This window comes from Sarcophilus harrisii, chromosome X, assembly GCF_902635505.1.
Source record: "Sarcophilus harrisii chromosome X, mSarHar1.11, whole genome shotgun sequence".
NCBI classification, from domain to species: Eukaryota; Metazoa; Chordata; class Mammalia; order Dasyuromorphia; family Dasyuridae; genus Sarcophilus; species Sarcophilus harrisii.
Window position 1 is genome coordinate 61,312,182 of NC_045432.1, and position 22,235 is coordinate 61,334,416.

The 22,235-nt window shown below is 37.6% G+C and overlaps 1 protein-coding gene across 2 annotated transcripts in view; it reads right to left on the reverse strand.

Moving 5' to 3' along the window:
• The window catches only part of CHM (CHM Rab escort protein), a 184,566-nt gene extending 166,875 nt beyond the window's left edge, over positions 1-17,691 (reverse strand). For both annotated transcript variants that reach the window (XM_023507023.2, XM_031944598.1), the window contains exon 1: positions 17,559-17,691. In XM_023507023.2, the coding sequence (XP_023362791.1) occupies positions 17,559-17,607 (49 nt within the window). In that variant the 5' untranslated portion in view covers positions 17,608-17,691. The remainder of the gene's footprint in view (positions 1-17,558) is intronic.
• Between the last annotated feature and the right edge of the window lie 4,544 nt (positions 17,692-22,235).

Below are 22,235 nucleotides of genomic sequence, written 5' to 3' on the forward strand. Positions count from 1 at the left end.
TTCTACAAGCATACTACAGAAATTCAAATAATTAAAGTAGTCACAGAATCTATTAAAGATGCAAACTGCAGAGCTTGATCTCTCTTTACCTATGGATTTGAGGGTGGGGAGTAGAGAAGCATAATTCTTACACTGGGAAAAAAAAAAAAAAAAAAAAAACCTTGCTGTGGATGGATCACTTCTTTAACCATAAGTAAATATTAGTTCTCAAAGTCAGTGTACCATGATAGCTTGTGATGAGGGTAAATGAGGCTGTAGCAACACTGCACCCTTTTCAGTTGACATTTTGTTACAAACTTGGCATGAGAACCTAGAAAAATATTTCAGAAGCTCATGGGATGTTATATGATCATACAGCCAACTTGCCCAGTCTAGGTTTTCCCCACCAATGTTCTAAATACATATCTGTCTATGCAAAACGTTAACGCTTTAGTGGGAAACTAAGGTTAACAAAACAAAAATAGAAAAACTATGAACTGAACAATTTTAGGCATCCTTAAAATATTCTATAGGAATAAAACTATTAATTATTCAGTTTTCAAGATGCCCTTTCAATCTAAATCCTTAATGTTCAACTTCACTCACATCTATAATATTTGGGTTAGTTTCCTATGATATATTTTTAAAAACTGTATTAGTATCTGAAATTGATTTTTCCTAACACTATACTTACATAAGATAAACATAAAATAAAGTACTTACACCACTCCCAGCATATCGAACAATAAATAATAGATTCCCCTGACAGGACTTTGATGACCTGGCAAAGCCCGAGTGCTTTCAGCCAAAATCATATGAAACCATAAATCACTCTTTATTTTATAGAACATTTCAAAATGGATTCCTGCTTTCTACCTTGAAAGTCATTTCATGTGTTATTTATAACCAGTGAAGACCAGAATGGAAAGAAAATTGCATAGAACTAGAAAATTTACTGTGACTGCTTTTATAAAGGATAACTTCTTTTTAGGGAAAAAAATTAAAATTACTGACAAGGAAAAACTCACAAATACAACAAGCTTTTAGAGAGCCACATCCTTTCTTTATAACTTAGTCTCAAATACAGACCTTGTGCACTATCATAAACAACTGCAAACTGCATTAAGGCTACAAGACTGCCCGGCCGAGTGGAAGAGATGCCAAGTGGGAGCTGCCGAGCAAAATCCTCCTATTGCAAGCCCTGGAATTGAATGCCCCCCATGATATTAAAGGCTGGAATGCAGCCGAAATGCCCATTTTTTCATTGCTTCCTATCGTCAATTACATTATTAAAATTTTGTTGCCTGGATCTGCTCCTTGGCAGTATTTAAAAGTAAAAAGAAGACATGGAACAATGGTGGTACGGAAAACGACTAAATCTTACACATAAATATGATGTCAACGGCCGAGTCTATTGTATCTACAGTTTCAATCACTTTGGTACCTTATACAGCATATTTTGGAGGGATGTACTCATTTCACTAAAGTGACTTACTATTTTCAGTCACAATACTATTTGGAACCACTATGGGGTCTTCTCTAATTCCTCATGTGTTAAAAAACATGTTCCTTTAACTTACTGACTTGCTAAATATTAGTTTAAAAAAAAAAAAAAACACTTCTGGAGCTTTTCTAATACCAATTCTATAGACATGAAGAATACTATGTGACATTTCCAGTGCTGGACCACAATTCAGGGGGAACTAGAATAAGGATACTGTAACAAGCCACTTCCCCTTTTTGAGTCTTGGCTTGCTGCGTGTAAAAACGAGGGAATGAGACTTCATCATCTTCCAAGTGGCCCACAGCTCTCCAAGGTTCATTGAGCTCACATCTGCAATCCCTTGAGGCTTTGTTGTCCAATGGTCCCAGCAACCTTGTCTTAGGACTTCAAACATTCTCTCCCGTTACTCTCAAAAACCAACAAAAAGTCCCAGAAATTCCAAGATTCCAAGAATTAGCAATTGAATGAATCAAACAAGTAAATATTTTAGGAAAAATCTATCACCAAAGATTTACAGCCACATGCCACAAGAACCACTGACTGAAGAAACATGGCAATTACACAATGAAAGGAACACTGCTTACTTCTGATTACATACCCCTCTAGTTAGGCAGGTAATAAGGGGGTTGGAAGGGTATTTTTTGGACAGGTGGGCAAAGTTGTCGAAATAACTGCCATCCATGTTTCTGTCAGAAGAGTTCCAAAAGTGTCTCTTTCATGTGCTAATAGAAGTCAAACAACTGTCTAAAATTAGGGAAAAAACGCAATTTTTTTTTCAGGTCCTGTGTTCCAATCGCTAGTTTGAGAAATAGAGTCTAGTATTTTATAAGTATATCAAAGCCCACAGTTTATGATTTAAGGCAGCTAAGGTGGTGCAGTAGATAATGCACAGGGCTTGGAATAAGGAAGACCTGAGTTCAAAGTCAACCTCAGCAACTTACTAACTGTAGGACTCCTAGCAAGTCACTAACCTCTGAATGCCTCAGTTTCTTCAACTGTAATTTGGGAATAATAATAATAACATCCATCTCTCAAGGTTCTTGTGAGGAGCACTATATAAGAGCAAGCTTTTATTATTATCATCTTAAAGGGTTTCATGGAAAAGAGGAAAGAGCTTTGGAGATGAACAGTGAAGTAAGCAGAACCAGGAGAATAATGCATAACTATAATAAAGAAAAACAATTCTGAAAGACTTACAACCACTGATCTAAGGAGCAACCAATCAATCATGACTTCCGCACAAGAGATCATGCTTCTTTAGCTGCTGGCAGAGCGGGTGGCCTACAGGTGCAGAATGAGGCATATATTTTCAGGTACAATAAAGTATAAATCTCTTTTACTAAGCTAATCTATCTTGCTTTCCTTAACTGACTATACTTATTGATAACAAAATAGGGCTTTTATTTTTTAGGGCAGAGTAATGCATTGGAGAGTGACAACACAAAAAAAGGGAAAGAAAAAAAGGAAAAAACATCAATACAACATTAAAAACTGTAGAACGAGAGCAAAAAAGTTCAAGAGACAAAGACAATTTGTTAATGTTAGAACTATCATGTTAAATTCAATAGATACTTTAAAAAACCAAGCTATTTATGAGTCATTCACAGCTTCATATACAATCCTCTTTCTGTTCTTTGTAAATAGAAATGTTCATATTTGTTGATGTTTAATGTCATTAAAAAAAAAAAAAACAAAAAAAAAAAAACACTTCAAGGGGAAAGAACATTAGCTCAAATCAAGAGATCTGGTTCCATCCCCAGCTCTGCCATTAACTAGTTGTATGATCCTGGGCAAGTCACCTACTTCCTGTAAGTCCTTCATACACAAATAGTCTCTTTTTGCTAAGATAAAATAAAAAGAATCCATAATTACATCAAGGAAAATGTTCATCCAAATTTAAGTAAGCTCACATCTCACTCACCAGTTAACACAAAATGACTAAAATGTACAATGAGAAGTACAATATATGACTGAGGAAATACAATGTAGACTTCAAGATACTATAGAATCATAAATCAGGTCTTAAAACTAGGGGAGTGAATCCCAGGGCTGCTCATGTGAACAATATTCTTGGGCAAGGGACTTAATAAACTTAAAGAACCAAAAGTCAAATTTTACTGAATTTCAGAGGACTAAAGAGAAGCCATCAAATCAAATAATTCCTTGGGAAACACATTTTTTTAGTGATCTTTATCAGACCTTTAAGTTATTAAAAAAAAAAAAAAAAACTACACTACCTCAAACTTTTCTAATGAAAGTTTAATTCAGTAATGCCAATATTTGCTAAAGCCCTTTTACCATTCCAGGAAATGAAACTGGCAGCCAGGCTACAGTTAATTCTGCTTAATTTTCTTAAAAATAATGTTTATGTTCTATCAGTATGAATGACTAAAATGATCTTTTCATGGCCAAAGGTATCCCAGTCCAGTCCTCCTCCCACCTAAAACACTAACAATATTTAACCTGTGATCGGGAAAGCCAATTTCTGTGTTAAGGCTATGCCTTACTTATGTGGGACACAAGAAACACGATCCTCACTGTATTATCCAGAAAGTCATGAAGTTAAAAAAACTTCTACATGAGATGGAGCACTGATCTCCAAAATGTAATAAAATCACTGGGGAAAAAAAAACAAACAAACAAAAAAAAAAAAACTAAGTGATCCTCAAAGATACAAAATGCACCAGAGGATCTAAACTAGTATCACCAAAACCATAGTTGATATGAAAATTGTACATTAAGAACATACAAGTCGAGTTTCAAATATATTCTACTGAAATTTATGAGAGCACATTGTGTATAAATCAGTATTTCAAACTAAGTAATCTAAATTTAGTCTCATTCTAAGCTTACAGGAGAAATCCCCTTAGCCTCTTTCCCTTTTTGGTTAAACAAATAAAGAAAACCTAAAATTCAGCCTGTTCCAAATTAATCCTCAGCTACCTCTGTGTGTGAATTTAAAACAAAGCAGGGTAAACAGTAAGGTAACAAGAAAGGCCAGGAGAAAATGATCATCTCCTACTTAGACAAAAACCTTTTCAGGCTAACCAGATTTTGCTTTTTTGCATATTAAAAAGTTAAATATTAGCTTCAAGTACCTCAGAGAACTTTATAGATAAAAATTTATGAATAAAAAAAATTTTGGACAACTTTATGGATAAAATTAACACTGTAGGCACAGATTCCTAATAAACAATTCCTGGAGCATAATTTCCAGAAGGATGAGCCTTGTCCCAAGAAATCACGATAAAGGGTCCAAGAGAGCCATTTATTCATTTTTTAATTTTTTTTTTTCAAAAGGATCAATGCCGTGCTATTGTTTAATTATTTCTAATATGTGTTTTAATTTTTTTTTTTAAAAATAAATCACACTGAAATAACTAAAGCCAGGAATTGTTCTCTAATTCCTTTTAAAAGAAAAATCCATACATTATCAGCCTATCAGCCTATTTGTTGAGTCCAGTCAGAATTACATGCAGCTTATTCGGGTAAGCCATGCTCCTTAAGAAAACGGTTAAGTCTCTAGTTTACTCAACCTAGAGCCACATTGAGAGGCAAGCTTCCAGAAACAAAAAGAAAGCAGTCTTTCTGCATTCTTGGCCACATCGGACAACACAGCTAGAATAGAACGTTCAATTCCAGGTGTCTCTTCTAAGGGAGGACGTGGACAAAGGACCCCAAATAGAAGAGGTTAAACAGGATGGTAAAGGACCTCAAATTCAATCCATATGAATACTAACTGAAGGAACTGTGGAGGTTTAGTCTCAAAGGATTCTCCCATAGACAGTGTTCCACTCATTCCATTTGATTTCAGAAAGCAAAACTAAGAGCCATGAGCGGATCAGCCAAAGCAGGGAGAAACTTGACAACCAACATGGAAATTTGGATGATAAGGATGGTGAGGCTTGGGGAAAGTGGTCACTTGCTCAAGTTTGCAAATGACTGAGTCAGGAAAGGAAGCCAGGTACTGTGACAAGTCCAGCATTGGGGGGGAGGGGGGAGAGGGGGAGTTCTGTTGGGCTTGATGCCAGGAAAAAACTTCCTAACAATAAGAGCTACCCAAAAGAGAAAAGGACTGAGAGTACAGGGGTGGTGGTGGCTGAGGTCTCCCCTGGAAGTCCTTAAGGAAAAGCTAAACGACCACTTGTCAGCCAAGCGGCGCTCAAGATTCTTTGTACAGCATGAGTGGGACTACTAGGCCCCTGAGGTCCTTTCAACCTCTAGAATTCTGGGATTATACATCAAAAAAGATGGACAGCAAGGCATATATCGGGACCATGACACTAAGTGTGAAATTCACTTTTGATCTTGAACATTTATTAAGAGCCTACTGAATGCAGAACACTATGCTAAGCATAGGGGAAATACCAAGGATAAATAAGACAACTCTAGCTAGAAGCTAGAGTCACATCAAGAAGCACTTATTAAGTGCTTACTAGGTACCAGGTACTGTTCTAAGCAATCTGGTAAGGAAATAATCAAATTGCATAATAGTTATATAGTGCTTTAGGGTTTGCAAAACATTTTGTATATATTATTTGAACATCACACAACCTTGTGACACAGGTTCTACTACTATCCCCATTATACAGATGAAGACACTGATGGAGGATGTGACAGTTCTTCCTGACAAGGCAAGTTACCCTCCTTGAGAATAAGACATAAACACAGATGAACTCTGTATCATATTATAATAAGCACAAGAAAAACATTTAAGCTTTGCAAACCAGTTTAAAATATGTGAACTCATTTGGGGCTAAAAGGAAAAGTTATTTATTATCCACTTTGAGGAAGAGGGACAGGGAAGCTTCCCTGGAGGAGGCAGGATTTGAGTTAGATTTTAAAAACTAGGTAGAAACTCAACAGGCCAATAGGAGAGAGTATTCCAACACAATCAGAAAGAAAGCAGCAGCATCCGGCTGGAGTCAATAATGAGTGGAGAGAACAGCATCATACTATGAAAGAGCCTGAATTATGGGCAGAGGGATCTGAACTTTATGTAAGAAGCAACAAAATTCCAAAGATGTTTGAACAGATGAATGATGGCTAGATCTATTACTAAAGAAAACCATTAGAGCAGTACAACAGCAGATTATTTAAGGATTAGAGAGGAAAGATAGGAGAATAGTATGGAAAATCTGTTAAATTATAAAGATCAACTTGAAGAGTACTACAGGAACAGTCTACCATCAATCATTCCAGATACAACAATACCAAATAACGACAGTGATTCCCGTAGATCAACAGTTCTCAAACTTTTACGGTCTCAGAACCTCTTTACCCTCTTAAAATGATTGGGAAGATTCCCAAAGGACTTTTATTCATGTGGGGTTGTATACCACATGAAAAATTGACATCTTGCAATTATTATGAAAATAGATTTGGCTCCAATGATCACCTGAAAGAGTCTCTGGGACTCCTAGGTATCCCGAGACTGGACTTTTGTGAACCATTGCCCAAGGCACAGAGGGGCAAATCAGCAAAAACTGCACCCTGGCTCATGTAAATCTTTGTTTATTTCATCACTACTTACTTTCTGGTGAAGAGCCTCTTAAAAGTATATGTACCTGACTGCAATAAGGAACTTTGTGTATTGCTGATTAACTCTGGGGTTATCAGGGAGAGACTTGACCTTGCCATAAGTCCTTACATTGTTCTAGCTTTATTCTGATTTTTATTTGGTCTATTTACTTTACATAGGGTTGGTCAAAATTATGATGCTAAGACCTTCTAGAGGAAGGTAATTCAAGGATTTGAATAGTTAGAAGAGAGAGAGTGTGGAATGTTTTACCACAGTTCCCTTTTGATGTCTTGACCCAGTTTCCCTAATTGTCCTATTTAGTTACTCTGCCTCAGGTTATAACCTTTCCCTCTTAATGTTTGATGAGATAAAGGTTTTATATCTTTAGGCTATAATCATTTCTTCTTAATGTTTGACTGGATAAAGGTCTATCCATTTTAGACATCATTAGAATATCAGTAACCTCTCTAGTACCTCCCTCCATTATGTCAGCCTAGCTAGGTTATCCCCATCCAGGTATCTCCCCCATTATGTCACTGTTCTTGTTATCATATAAAAGAGTCTTGCTGTCTGATATTCAGGGCTGGATTCTTTGAGACAATAGTCTCGTTCAGCTCTGGGACCAAACATGGGTCATTTGGTCCCAGTAAATCTCTCCATTTAATAAACTATTAAATTGTTCTCTTTTAAAAAAAAAAAAAAAAAAGGTTCATTTCTACTACAAATTCTTCTGTCCAATAACTACTACTACTCATATACTACCATCCACTTTAAGGTTTCCAAAGCATTTTCTCAGAAGCACCTGTTTTATATATATATAATATTTATATCATATATATAATATTTTATATTATATTATATAATATATATATTATATATAATATAATATTTAATAATATATGTTATTATATAATATAATAATAATTATAATATTATATATTATATAATATTTATATATATATAAAATTACCAACAAAGTCCAAGAGTAAGAGATAGAAGGAGAAATTCCACTTAGAAAAACTGTAGATAATATAAGCTACTTAGGTGTCTACCTGCCAAAACAAACTCAGTAACTATAAAAACAGAACTACAAAACACTTTTAACAGAAATAAAAAGGTGAACAACTGGAGAAATATTAATTGCCTGTGGCTAAGCTGAACCAATATGACAAAAATGACTATTTTACCTAAATCAACTTACTTATTAAGTGCCATACAAATCAAATCATCTAAAAATTTTACAGAGCCAGAAAAATTATAACAAAAAATTTATCTGGTCAAAAATATCAAATGAATTAATGACAAAAAAAAAAAGTGAACAAAAGTGCCCTAGCCTTATCAGATTTCAAACAGTATTACAAAGCACTAATCATCAAAACAATCTACTATTGGATAAGAAACAGAAATGGTAGATTAATGGAATAGACCACAGTAATCGGTTATTTAATAAACACAAAGATCCCAGCTTTTGGGACAAGAACTCACTATTTGAGAAAAACTGTTGAGAAAACTAGAAAACAGTTTGACAGAAATCACATCTCATGCTGTATACCAATATATGGTCAAAAAGGGTGCATGATTTAGACACAAAGGGTAAGCTTATAAGCAAATTAGGGAAACATAGAATAATTTACCTGTTAGATTTGTGGATAAGGGAAAAATTCACGACCAAATAAGAGCTAGAGAACATTACAGGATATAAAATGGATAACTTTGATTACATTAAATTAAAGAGGCTTTAAATAAAGAAAACCAATGTAGCAAAGATTAGAAGGAAAGCAGAAAACAGGGGAAGGGGATTTACAACAAGTTTCTCTAATAAAGACTTCATTTCTCAAATATATAGAGAAAAATATATAGAGAACTGAGTCAAATCTATAAGAACACAAGGCATTTCCCCACTTGATAAACAGTCAAAGGATATGAACAGGAAGTTTGCAGATGAAGAAATCAAGCTATCTATAATCATATAAAAAAGCTCTAAATCAATTTTAATTAGAAAAATGTAAAAACAAACTATGTTCAAAGGACTATCAAATTGTGTATACCCTTTGCCCCCTCAATACCACTACTAGGTCTATATTTCAAAAAGATTAGAAAAAAAGAAAAAGAAAAGGACCTATACGTACAAAAATATATCTAGCAACTCTTTTTGTTATGGTAAAGAATTAAGAAGTTGAGAAGATGCCGATCAATTGGGAAAGGAGTGAACAATTTGTGATGGAATATTATTGCACCATATGAAATGACAAGCAGGATGCTTTCACAAATACCTGAATTTACATGAACTGATGCAAATGGAAGTGAGCAGAACCAGGAGAATATCTTCCAGAGTAACAGCAAAACTGCATAATGATCAATTGTGAATGATTTAGCTAGTCCTAGCAATACAAAGATCCAAGGCAATCCCAAAGGACTTATGATGAAAAATGTTATCCACTTCCAAAGAAAGAACTGCTGGAGTCTAAATGCAGAATGAAGCATACTATTCTTTACTTTCTTTATGGGGAGGGGAGGGGAGAGAAGAATTGTGTTTTCTTTCACAACATGACTAATATGGAAATGTTTTGCATGACTGTACATATATAATTTACATCAAATTGCTTGCCCTCTCAATGAGAGGGTAGAAGAGGGAAAGAGGGATAGAATTTGGAACTCAAAATTTTAAAAAACCAAATGTTAAAAATCATTTTTACATGTAATTAGAAAAAAATAATTTTTTCCCCAATAAAACTACCACCAACAACCTAATGGCCAAGTTGTCGCTTGAGTTTTTCTTCTGTATGCTATCCTTGTGATCAGATTTTAAAAAATAAGTTCCAATATAATGACACTGGTGCAATTATATTTTGATAGAATGAAAATTAAAACACTACACCTTTGAACTTTAAACATCCTACTTTTTCTGTAAGACAATTATAAAATCTTATGTGTCTCAAACCCCTCTGTGATCTGTAAACCGTGAACAGGCACCAGCAACATTTTAAAAGACTGATATCACTTTCCAAATCATTCATAAACACATCAGGAACATTCCAGAGTTTCAGTTTAAAAAACCTTGCATGGAAATTGGAAAACAGATGATTTGGCATGAGTAACAGGTCAATTATATGGAATTATAATTATTTCTGTGTATTGGGAGTTTATGTTAAACATGAGAATGTGAGAGTGAGCAGCAGTATTTGATTTTAATTGCTAAAGCCTGCGCTATCCAAAACATCATGAGAACACTGGAGAAAATGAGAAAATGACACGAGGCTAGGGAGCTGAAACTCCTGCTACAGAGGGAACTTTAGTAACAGATGCAGCCCTCTCTGAGGGATTGGGTTAAACTTATGATTTACAGGATGGAGCTGGCTTCTCTCGGAGACTCTGCTCCAGAGGTAGATAATTCTCTTTGCCTTTCTAGGTATTGAGAGCACAAGCCATACATCCCCATCAATAAATGGCTGAAGAATTGCAAAGCATTTTTCATGGAAGCAGCACATTTGAAGGCTTTCTTTAGCTCCTTCACCATCTCTTACACTGACAAGGCAAAAATCCCAAATAAGATAAAAGGTAAACATGTTCCAAACCTGTACGCAAAACAAAGGATAAATAACCCTAGCTAGTCAGCATGACACAATGGAAGGCTTCAACAGGAAATGTATCTATACTTTAACATATTTAACATGTATTGGTCTACCTGCCATCTAGGGGAGGGGGACAGGGAAGGAGGGGAAAAGTTGGAACAGGTTGTGCAAGGGTCAATGCTGAAAAATTATCCATGCATATATCTTGTAAATAAAAAGCTATCATAAAAAATAAATTAAAAAAAAAAAAAGAAAAAGAAAATGTATCAGCCCCCAAATGAGATCACAGGAGAGCAGTGTGGTAAGAAAGGGAGCAAGGTTGCTTCTCCCTCTCGGCCAAGGGAAGATGAATCAGACACTTGAGCAACTCCACCAACCTACAAGGAGGTCAGTAACCCCTTGCCAATAGGCAACTGGACAATGAAAGCTCAGAAGTCATCTAATATAATCCCCTTATTTTGCAGGGGAGGAAACTGAGATCCAGAGAAGTGACATCACTTTCCCAAGGTCATATAGACAGGAAGTAGCAGATAAAGGATTCAAATCTAGCTTTATTTAACACATTGCAGTCATGGAAGAGGGGTAAGGTGATAGGGGCACATGGATGCAGCTCAAGGGAATATTATCAGGACATCTGTGTAGAAAAAAATGGGAAGACACATTAAGAGAGTCAACTAGAAAGATGCGTTATCTTCCTCATTGCTTCTCGTTGTGATGGTCATTGGATTAATACTCTCTAGACAGCAAAATAAGGGAGTAGGGGTCTGGGCATAAAGGCCTAGGGGAACACGGTTGACCATGGGAATTCAACAACTCCAACTCTTTCACTTTACACATGAGGACACTGAGACATCAGGAAGTAAAAAGATTTGCCTGAAGTAAGAAAGAGAAGAGACGTCTCTGGAAGTTCATCCCAATTTCAAAGCCATTGGGTTAGAATGTTAATGATCTAATCACAATGTTGCAGAACTTTCCCAAGGGATAGATTGAGAGCCAAAGAACTGGACTTCTATTTGCAACTCAAGATACTTTATTTTCAATAGAAGTGATACAATGAACAGAGAAATAGATCTGGAGTCAGGAAGACCCAAGTTTAAATCCAGGCTCATACAGAGGCTACCTGTGTGGTCCTAAGCAAATCACTTCACCTACTGGGCTGTTTCCTCAACTGTAAAATGAGGATAAGAGCACCTACCTCCCAGGACGGTTTAAAGATAAACATCTTTGCTTTGCAAACCTTAAATGTGTTACATAAATGCTATTGACTGCATTTTGTGACTTTCAAAAAAATCTTTTTAAAAAGTTTCTCACACTTTCATAGGGGAGAAAATCTGACCTTTCCATGACGATTCAGGATCATGATTACAGATATCAAGTCACAGAGTCTGAAAGCTAAAGGCACTGAGTGTTAACTCCTTATTTTCCAGAGGAGTCCAGAAAACCTCAATTATTTGATTCAAGGCATGCAGCTCATTAGAGGCAGAGGAAAGACTAGAACTTGTGTCTCCTCAGTCCTGGTCTTCCTACCTCAACTGTTAAGCTAGTTATTCAGTGGTGGCCAAGAAGAAGACTAAAGCAGAAGGGTAAGGGGGTGGGGTGGGGGGGTCTATTTGTCCCTATGCAAAATGGTCAAAAACTGCTGGTGTTAAGAGTTAGACCTTTTTTCTTTGACTTTTTGTCCTCTCCCATGTTGTCAGCTTGGTTTACATCAATACATGATATATCTTTTAGTTTGCTGTTTTTAGTACGTGCTAAAACTAAAGGATAAGAACCTCTTGTGTGTTAGAAGAGCAAGTTACTAAAACATGAATGAAGTTGGTAGAGTTCCTCAATCAATGAAGCAAAGGAAATTTTAGCACATAGACATCCTGGTACCTATTTTTCCCATCCTCTCACCACCCAGGTCATTTTCCCCCTCCCAAATCTTTCCAAGCCTTTTATGGGAATCTTATATAATTAGCAAAGTTGAAAGGAAAAGAAGGACCTTCTTTTTCAACCTGGGCCCTTTACAACATCCCCACCAAATGTCCTTGCAGCAAAAAAGAATCCACTGCCTCCTAAGATGGCACACTCCACTCTAGGACATCTCTAGTTGCTACGAAGAGCTTCCTAATGGCAGCCTGCACTTCTGCTTCTAGTTCTGCCATCTACGGCCAAAAAGTCCAAATCAAATGCCCCTTTGACACACCAACCCTTTTTAAGAGCCTGATCAGCTTCTCTCCCCCAAGCTAAATAGCCCCAATTCTTTCAGCTGAGCTTTGGATGGCATGTTATTGAGGTCCTTCAACACTCAGTTACTGTCTTCATCATGCTCTAAATGATCAATGTCCTTCCTAATAAAGGCACCTAGACCTGAACAGAGATGATGTGACCAGAAAGGAGTACAGTTGGGCTATCCCCAACTTATTTCAGGATCATCATGGGGTACCATTGACTCATGGTAGCTTTCATCTTATATTCAGATTTCAGTTGAGTAAAAACCTCTCATTTCTTTCAGATCAATTGTATGATCAGAAGAATCTTCTCCATCTTGAACTTGAGATGGTAAATGTTTGACGCCAAATCTAAAAACCTGTCAGGATATCATTATGTCCTCATGGCCAACTAATGTGTCAACTAGGCCTTCCTGAATTTGTCCTCTGTATATCTGATAAGTATGCCAATTATCCCTAGAGCCAAATCATTGAGAACTATAATAAAGAGCTATCTATATCCGTCCCTTCCCAAAGTTTTAGGACTTGCAGTTTTTCACAAAAGAGTCAGACAGGCCAGGAAAGCAACAGGCCTTTATTATGACACATTTTAACACACACACACAAATGAAGGCCCAAAGCCTTAAGCCAAACACCTTGGGTCAGAGGCGTGGAGAAACACTGGGCAATGGGACAGGGTGGAAAGGGAGGGGTTCCAGGGTAAAGGATGCATCTACATCTGTTGCAAGAGCATAATGTGATGATCTTCAGGGGTCACAGAAGAAAAGAATTAAGTGTGTGGGGGCAAAAGGGGCATAGTCAACAATGAGCTTTTGGTGAGGTTGTCTTCCACCTTGGCATACCCAGGTTCCACCAAAATTTCTTCTTCTCTTCCTAGTTGATGAGTGGGATGGCTGGATTCTTCCTCTAGTCCACATGCCAAAGCAGTTCTGGGTTTTACAAAGAGGGGATCACAGAATTATAAAATGGGAAACAGAAGGGACCTTGGAAATCACATAGTCCAACCTCCCAATGTTATAAATGACAAAAATGAGATTTGGAGAGGTTCAGTGATGAGATAATGAAGAGAAAGAGCACGATCAATGTGAATTTTATTACTACACAAAGTAATGTGGCAGGAAAAGGATTCAAAGTCAAACCCTGTGACTATAAATCTGATAGGTGTCCCAGCTTGGATGTCCTATGCTTGAGATTAAGATGACAAAACAAATTTGGGGAAGCTTTCAAGAAAAGGCAAAAGCAGAGAACATGTCTAAAACAGAAGCAGCCTGCCACAAGGGAAGCTTATAGGTCTCAGAGGTTGGAATATTGTCAGAATAGCAGAGGGCCAAAAGCAAAACTCTAGGACTCTACAAGAAACCAGCTTCTAGGGACCATCAACTCTTGGGCACAGCCATTTAACTAGTTCTGGATGTGCTTCACTGTATTATCATCCAACTTACATCAATCCATTCAGTCCAAAACAGCACGAGCGATGTGGCTAACATCTAGAAAAATATCTACAGTATTTCCTCTTCAACCTACCAATATAAAAACCCTGAGGTTAATTGGAGATCCTCTTCTTGCAAAAGCCACTCTGACTTTGTAAGAGGTTCACTAACAATTCTTTTAATATGTTCTAGGACTGTGTCAGAAATCTAAGTCAAGCCAACGGGTCCATAGCTGCAGACTCATCTTTCTTCTCTTTTTTTCAAATTTAGACAATATTTGTGTCTCTTCATTTACCATCATTTATCAAAGATCACAGACTGAGTTAACAATCACAACCAATATTTTTTTTTTCAAATCTACTTCTTGTAGATTAGCCACTAAGGAGTCTTGAGCAGAATGTGCTCTCCTCCTTTCTATCTCTGTATTACTTTCACCTTTGTGTCATCCTTCTAGCTATCTTTTTTAGCATTTGTTTGAAGTTGCTTGATATCATGGTTTCTGTCACCTATTTGGATCTCAACATCAGTGACTTTTGTTGCTGTACGTGATCCCTGTAACAACAAAAATGACAATCCCTCTCTGACGAAAGAGATGGTTTTATGAGACTGGAAAATTTAGTGACTTAGTGACTGGAAAATTTATCAATATGATGTTGAGCCTCTCAAAAATTAGTTGAAGTGGTCTTTGGATAACAGATATAAAGTCTGTCATCTCTCTTCTATTCTGAGCCTTCCCAACTTAGTAGATCCTTGTCACAGCTTGGAATTAAACCATTATAGTCTTTGAGAACCTCCATGTCACAAAAAAGCAGTAAAGTAAGGTTTTAGGGAAAGTGAGGCACCTACTTATTGAATAAATGAATCTCTTTTGGCTACTCCAAGGCCCTGCTTGCTTACATTTAGAGTTCCTAGCTGTTTTCTACATAGTTGAGATTGTTATGAGCCAATACTGTGCCTGCATGTTTGATCTCTAACCCAGAATTCTTTCCTATACCCCACAAAACAAAATGTGCATTAACATGAGGGTGAAGGGAATGAAAAAAGTGGCCACTAAGGAACAGAAGCTCCATTATTAGTTTAAAAAAAAAGATTTCAAAGGCCCTCTTCTCTCCATGAATACCTTGAAGTCAGACAACCCATTTCTTCCTAATGAGAAAAGTGGCTGCTTCCTTTTATGTTTTCACTGTCTTCTCTATTCTACCTCTACTTAAAAATTATTTTATTAGCTTTCACTTGGAAACTCGGTGCACTAGCTGCATTTCTGTGAGGGGGAATGGGTTTAATTTAAAAGGATGCACACAAAATTGTTTCAGTTTTAAAAACATAATTTCCAAAATAAACTCTCCTTCTAATATGGTCCAACAGAAATTAACCAAGATCAATAGAATTTCAAAAAAGACTCAGAGATGACTTTATCTCATAAAAAGAAATGGCTTCTTGATGACATTTTAACGAACTAAATTTCCAAAAAGAAATATTGCATCTCGATACACTCTGCTAAGCTTCTGCTATATTTGTGATTAATGTGTTAAATAAAAATGCTTCTTTTTCTGTGATTCATTCAACTAATGCACTCAAGTCATGGAAAATTAATTCTTTCATAAGAAATGGAAGTTCTTTCATAAGTTACCTTCAAAATAAAGCCAAATCATTTCAATTAAATTAACAAACCAAATTTTACTTTTTAGTTTTAAAATGTAAGCCTATCTTTACAAGTGTTCATTTGAACTTTTTGATCCAATTCTACTGCTATAACACCTAATAAATAGCAAAATCTTAGAGCCTAAAAGAAATCAGTGTCCCCAATAGAATCAAAATGTCTTTATTAAGAGAAATTTTTAAATGTATGGCTGAATGTGAAATTTAAAAGGATATTAAATAAATTCTTCCCATACAAGCAGGAATAGCATTTTCTCTCATTATACCAGATTCTTCCGGTGGTAATATCCCATTATCAATGATGGCATATTCCCACCACCAGAATTCAATTTCCACAGATTCAACATAGGAAAAGTTCCACACTGTCAATTACATCATTACACAAAATGCATTAGATAATTACAAGAATTAACAAGTCTAAGGTGTTAACCTGAAACAGAAGAACAAAAAGCTTATAATGATTTCAGCAACTTAAAAAAACACACAGCAGTAAAAAAAAAAAATAAATAAATAATTAAAAATAACACGACAAACTAAATTGAATCTGTTTTCACTCTCCAGGGCAAACTAGGCAGAATGAAAGGGGAATTTTAGAAGGGTTTCCATCTTTTTTCATCTCTTCCCTTTATCTTCTCCAAAGTGAACACTAATTCCACTTGGCTTTCACATAGCATCTATTTGCTGGAAATATGCAATGCATTTCTGACTATGTATAACTGCAGTGATGAACCCACATTAAGTTGTCTTCTTAGAGAAATGTCCTATGAAACTTCCTTCACTTTAACCCGGAAAAGATCATGTGCAATATTGCCAGAATCAAGGGAATAAAGCATCCTAGGGGTTTCTCTCATCTCTAAACATGTTGGCTACGAGGCAGTCCCATTCAGCAGATCATTCAGAAGGACTGTGACATAATTAGCATACTTGCATTTTTAAAGGAAAGAAAATATCAAGTTGTTCCCCCCCCCCTCCCCACCTCCTCCCCTCCCGCACAACAAAAGTTCTCTTCTTCCTCTATGAGCATCTTACTTGATGCGTGAAATAATATAACAAGGCAGACAAATCACAGATCAGGAATGCCCATCATTCCAACCTGTTCTCAGAAAACTTGGCAGCGAGCGGACCGGCGAAAAAACAAAATGTTCTAACGGAACTGGAGAACAGTAATTCTCGGACAGGTGGGAAAGTGAACCTCAAGTTAAAAAAAAAAAAAGTCGAGGCTGTCTAAAACCATCCGCCCCCACGCCGGCATTTCGCTTCCAACTAGCACCCAAAGACCTAATGGCTCCCTTGCCCCAGCAGTTGGCAATCTGGGGCAGTACAAAGCAGCTCCGGAACGCCTGCTTGGAGCAAACGAGTACCCGAGAACTGCCAGAGCGGGGAGGCAGAAAGAGTGGGCAAAATCCCCGGAATGCAGCCTACGAGGGGAGGCCTGGCGGAACCTCTCAACATGAGCCCCCCTGACCCCGACCGGGGCGGCGCCACAGCCGCCCACCTCAGTCCAGAACCCTAACATCCCGGGTTCGGACTTCCGATTCGAGCCGGACTCCCGAAGCAGTCGGCCCCAGCCCCGCCTCGGTCACCCCGGAGAAGCCCCGAAAGCCCTCGTCGGACTCCGAGACCCACCGCCCAGCCAGAAGTCACGGCCCGCCCGAGGTCAAGTCCTGAAGCTTTACATACCGGTTCCTATCACCACCACATCGAACTCTGAAGGGAGTTTGTCGGCCATCTTGAGAGGGGAAGAGTCAGCTGACACGGGTTGCCGGAAATGACGTCTAACTTCTTCCTCCGCGGCCAAGGACGGCAACGCGGTTCCTTGTGGGGGTCGTAGTTCGCCGTTGGTGAGGTAATTTCGAACCTAGCTCTACACTGCTAACCCAGCAGCTAGGTGGCTGCTGGGTAGAGAGAGAGTAGGAGGACCTGGAGTGAGCAACACCGAAGTGAGCTCACATTCAGCCTCAGGCCTGGGAAACTGTTTGAAGCTGGATAAATCACTTCCTCCCTCTTTACTTTACTCTCTCCTCTTGTAGGATAATAACAATCGCAAAAGCCTCAGTGATGAAATGTTAAACTGAGTATGGCAGGGAAAGAACGTTCCAGAACCCGAGTATAATAAAATGGGAAGCGACTAAAGTATTTGTATGATACTTTGTATACTGTTTAGAAGGAACACCAGAAAGGGCGGGGCCCAGGAGTGATTGCAACATCTTTGCCAAGAGAACCACGGAGGGTAAGACCCGGTTGACACAACCCTCTTTTTCCTTCAACAGATAAAGAAACTGAATAACAGAACAGCAACAAGAATCTGGGTTAGTGTCTTTCTCCACCACACAGTACCTCAGGTTTTGGTTCTCCTGACAAGAACCTGGGTGAATTTCTTTTTGTCACTACAAAGTACCTCAAGGTTTAATCTCCAGACAAAAACCTGGATTAATGTCTTTTTTCACCACACACCACCTCAAGTTTTAGTTCTCCACACAAGAACCTGGGCTAGTGTCTTTTTTCACCACAAAGTGCCTCAGGTTTTACTTCTCCAGACAAGAACCTGGGTGAGTGTCTTTTTCCACCACACACTACCTCAGATTTTTGTTCTCTAGACATAAACCTGGATGAGTGGTTTTCCCAGCACAAAGTACCTCACGTTTTTATTCTCCATACAAGACCTAGGTGAGTGTTTTTCACCACACAGTACCTCACATTTTATTTCTTCACACAAGAAGCTGGGTGAATATCTTTTTTCACCACACAGTACCTCAAGTTTTTGTTCTCCACACAAGAAACAAGGTTACTGTCTTTTTTCACAACAAAGTTCCTCAAGTTTTAGGCCTCCACACAAGAATCTGGGTGAGTGTCCTTTTTCACCACAAAGTAACTCAAGTTTTAGTTCTCCACACAAGAACCTGGGTGAACTTCTTTTTTTCACCACAAAGTAACATATATTTTAGTTCTCCAGACAAGAACCTGGGTGAGTGTCTTTTTTCACCACACACTACCTCAGCTTTTAGTGCTCCATACAAGAACCAAGGTTAGTGTCTTTCTTCACCACACAGTACCTCAAGTTTTAGTTCTCCACACAAAAACCTCGGTAAGCACCTTTTTTCACCACAGTATCTCAGGTTTTAGTTCTTCACACAAGAACTTGTGTGAATGTCTTTTCTCAACACAAAGTACCTCAAGTTTTAGTTCTCCAGAAAAGAACTTGGTTAGTGTCTTTTTTCACCACAAAATACCTCAAGTTTTAGTTTTCCAGACAAAAACATGGGTGAGTATTTTTCTCCACCACAAAGTACCTGAAGCTTTAGTTGTCCATACAACAACCTGGATTAGTGTCTTTTTTCACCACACATTACCTCAGGTTTTATTTCTACACACAAGAACCTGGGTGAGTATCTTTTTTTCACCATACAATACCTCAAGTTTAAGTCTCCAGACAAGAACCTGGGTTAGTGTCTTTTTTCACTACAAAGTACCTCAAGTTTTAATTTTTGAGACAAGAGCCTTGGTGAGTGTCTTTCTCCACCACAAAGTACCTTACATTTTAGTTGTCCAGGTTAGAACCTGGGTGAGGGCTTGCTCTACCACACACAGTACCTCACATTTTAGTTTTCCACACAAGAATTTTGGTTAGTGTCTTTCTTCAGCACAAAGTACCTCAAGTTTTAGTTCTCCACACAAGAACCTGGGTGAGTGTCTTTCTTCACCACAAAGTACTTCAAGTTTTAGTTCTCCACACAAGAACTTGGGTGAATGTCTTTTTTTTTTTTTTTTTACACAGAAAACTCAAGTTTTAGTTCTCTAGACAAGAACCTGGGTTAGTGCCTTTTTTAACCACAACATACCTACAGATTTAATTCTCCACACAAGTACCTCGGTGAATGTGTTTTTTCATCACAAACTACCTGAACTTTTAGTTTTCCAGACAAGAACTTGGGTGAATGTCTTTTTTTCACAACACAGTACCTCAAGTCATACTTCTCCAGATAAGAAACCGGGTGAGTGTCTTTTTTAACTACCTAGTACCTCAAGTTTTAGTCCTCCACACAAGAATATGGATTAGTATCCTTTTTCACCACAAAGTACCTCAACTTTTAGTTCTCCAGACAAAAACCTGAGTTAGTTTTTTTCTCCACCACAAAGTACTTCAGGTTTTAGGTCTGCAGAAAAGAACCTAGGTAAGTGTCTTTTTTCACCAAAGAGTTCCTCAGGTTTTAATTCTTCACACAAGAACTTGGGTGAATGTTTTTTTTACCACACAGTACCTCAAGTTTTAGCTCTCTAGACAATAAAACTGGGTGTCTTTTCTCAATAGGTCAACTTTTAGTTAATCACACAAGAACCTAGGTGAGTGTCTTTTTTCACCACAAAGTAACTCAGCTTTTAGTTCTTCACCCAAGAACCTAGGTTAGTGTCTTTTTTCACCACAAAGTACCTCAGGTTTTAATTCTCCATACAAAAACCTCGTTAAGTGTCTTTTTTTTTTTTTACCACAGTATCTCAGTATTTAGTTCTCCATGCAAGAACTTGGGTGAGTGTCTTTTTTCAACACAGTATCTTAGGATTTAGCTCTCCAGAAAAGAACCTGGGTGAGGACCTCAAAGTTCCTCAGGTTTTATTTCTTTAGGCTGGGTTAGTGTCTTTTTTTCATCACAAAGTACCTCAAGTTTTATTTTTCCAGAACAGAACGTAGGTGAGTTTCTTTCTGCACCACAAAGTACTTTGCATTTTTATTCTCCACTAGAACCTGGGTTAGTGTCCTTTTTCACCACACAGTATCTCAAGTTTTTGGTTCTCCACACAAGAACCAAGGTTAGTGTCTTTCTTCACCTCACAGTACCTCAAATTTTAATTCTCTACACAAGAACCTGGGTGAATTTCTTTTTTTCACCACAAAGTACCATAAGTTTTAGTTCTCCAGACAAGAGCCTGGGTAACTTTTTTCTCCCACCACACAGTACCTCCGATTTTAGTTCTCTAGACAAGAACCTGGGAGAATGGCTTTTTTTTTTTTTTACCACAAAATACCTCAAGTTTTTGTTCTCCACACAAGAACCTTGATTGATGTCTTTTTTTGCCACAAAGTACATCAGGTTTTAGTTGTCCAGACAAGAACCTACATTAGTATCTTTCTTGACTACACAGCATCTCGAGTTTTACTTCTCCAGACAAGAACCTCGGTTAGTGTCTTTTTTGACTTCAGAGTTTCTCAGGTTTTGTTTCTTTAGGCTGGATTAGTGTCTTTTTCATCACAAATTACCTCAGGTTTTATTTTTCCAGAACAGAACCTGGGTTAGTTTCTTTCTCCACCACAAAGTACCTTGCATTTTTATTCTCCACTAGAACCTGGGTTAGCATCTTTTTTCACCAAAGAATTTCTTTTTTCACCACAAAGTACCATAAGTTTTAGTTCTCCAGACAAAAACCTGGGTGTTTTTTTTCACCACACAGTACCTCAAATTTTTGTTCTCCACACAAGAACCTAGGTTAGTATCTTTCTTCACTGCACAGTGCCTCAAGTCTTAGTTCTCCATTCAACAACCTGGGTGAGTGTCTTGTTTCACCACACAGTACCTCAAGTTTTAGTTCTCCACACAAGAACCTGGGATAGTGTCTTTTTTTTCACCACAAATTACCTCATGTTTTAATTCTCCACACAGGAACCTGGGTGAGTGTCGGTTACACCACACAGCACCTCAGGTTTTAGTTCTCCACACAAGAACTTGGTGGAATTTTTTTTTCACCACAAAGTACCTCAAGTTTTAGTTCTCCAGAGAAGAACTTGGGTGAGTGTTTTTTTTTTCACTACAAAATACCTTAAGTTTGAGTTTTTGAGGCAAGGACCTAGATGAGTATCTTTCTATACCACACAGTACCTCAAATTTTAATTCTCGAAGCAAGAACCTAGGTGAGTGTCTTTCTATACCACACAGTACCTCAAATTTTAATTCTCCACAAAAGAACCTGGGTTAGTATCTTTTTCACCACAAAGTACCTCAGGTTTTAGTCTCCAGACAAAAACCTGGATTAGTGTCTTTTTTCACCACACAGTCCATCAGGTTTTAGTTATCCAGAAAGCAACCTGAGTTAGTGTCTTTCTCCTCCACACAGTACCTTAAGTTTTATTTCTACAGACAAGAACATTGGTTAGTGTCTTTTTTCACCATATACCACCTCAAGTTTTAGTTCACACAACCACATGGGTGAATGTCTTTTTTCATCACAAAGTACCTCAGGATTTAGTTCTCCACACAAGAACCTGGAGGAATCTCTTTTATTCAAAACAAAGTACCTCAAGGTTTAGTCTTCACACAAAAACCTGGTTTAGTATCTTTTTTCACTACACAGTAGGTCAGGATTTCG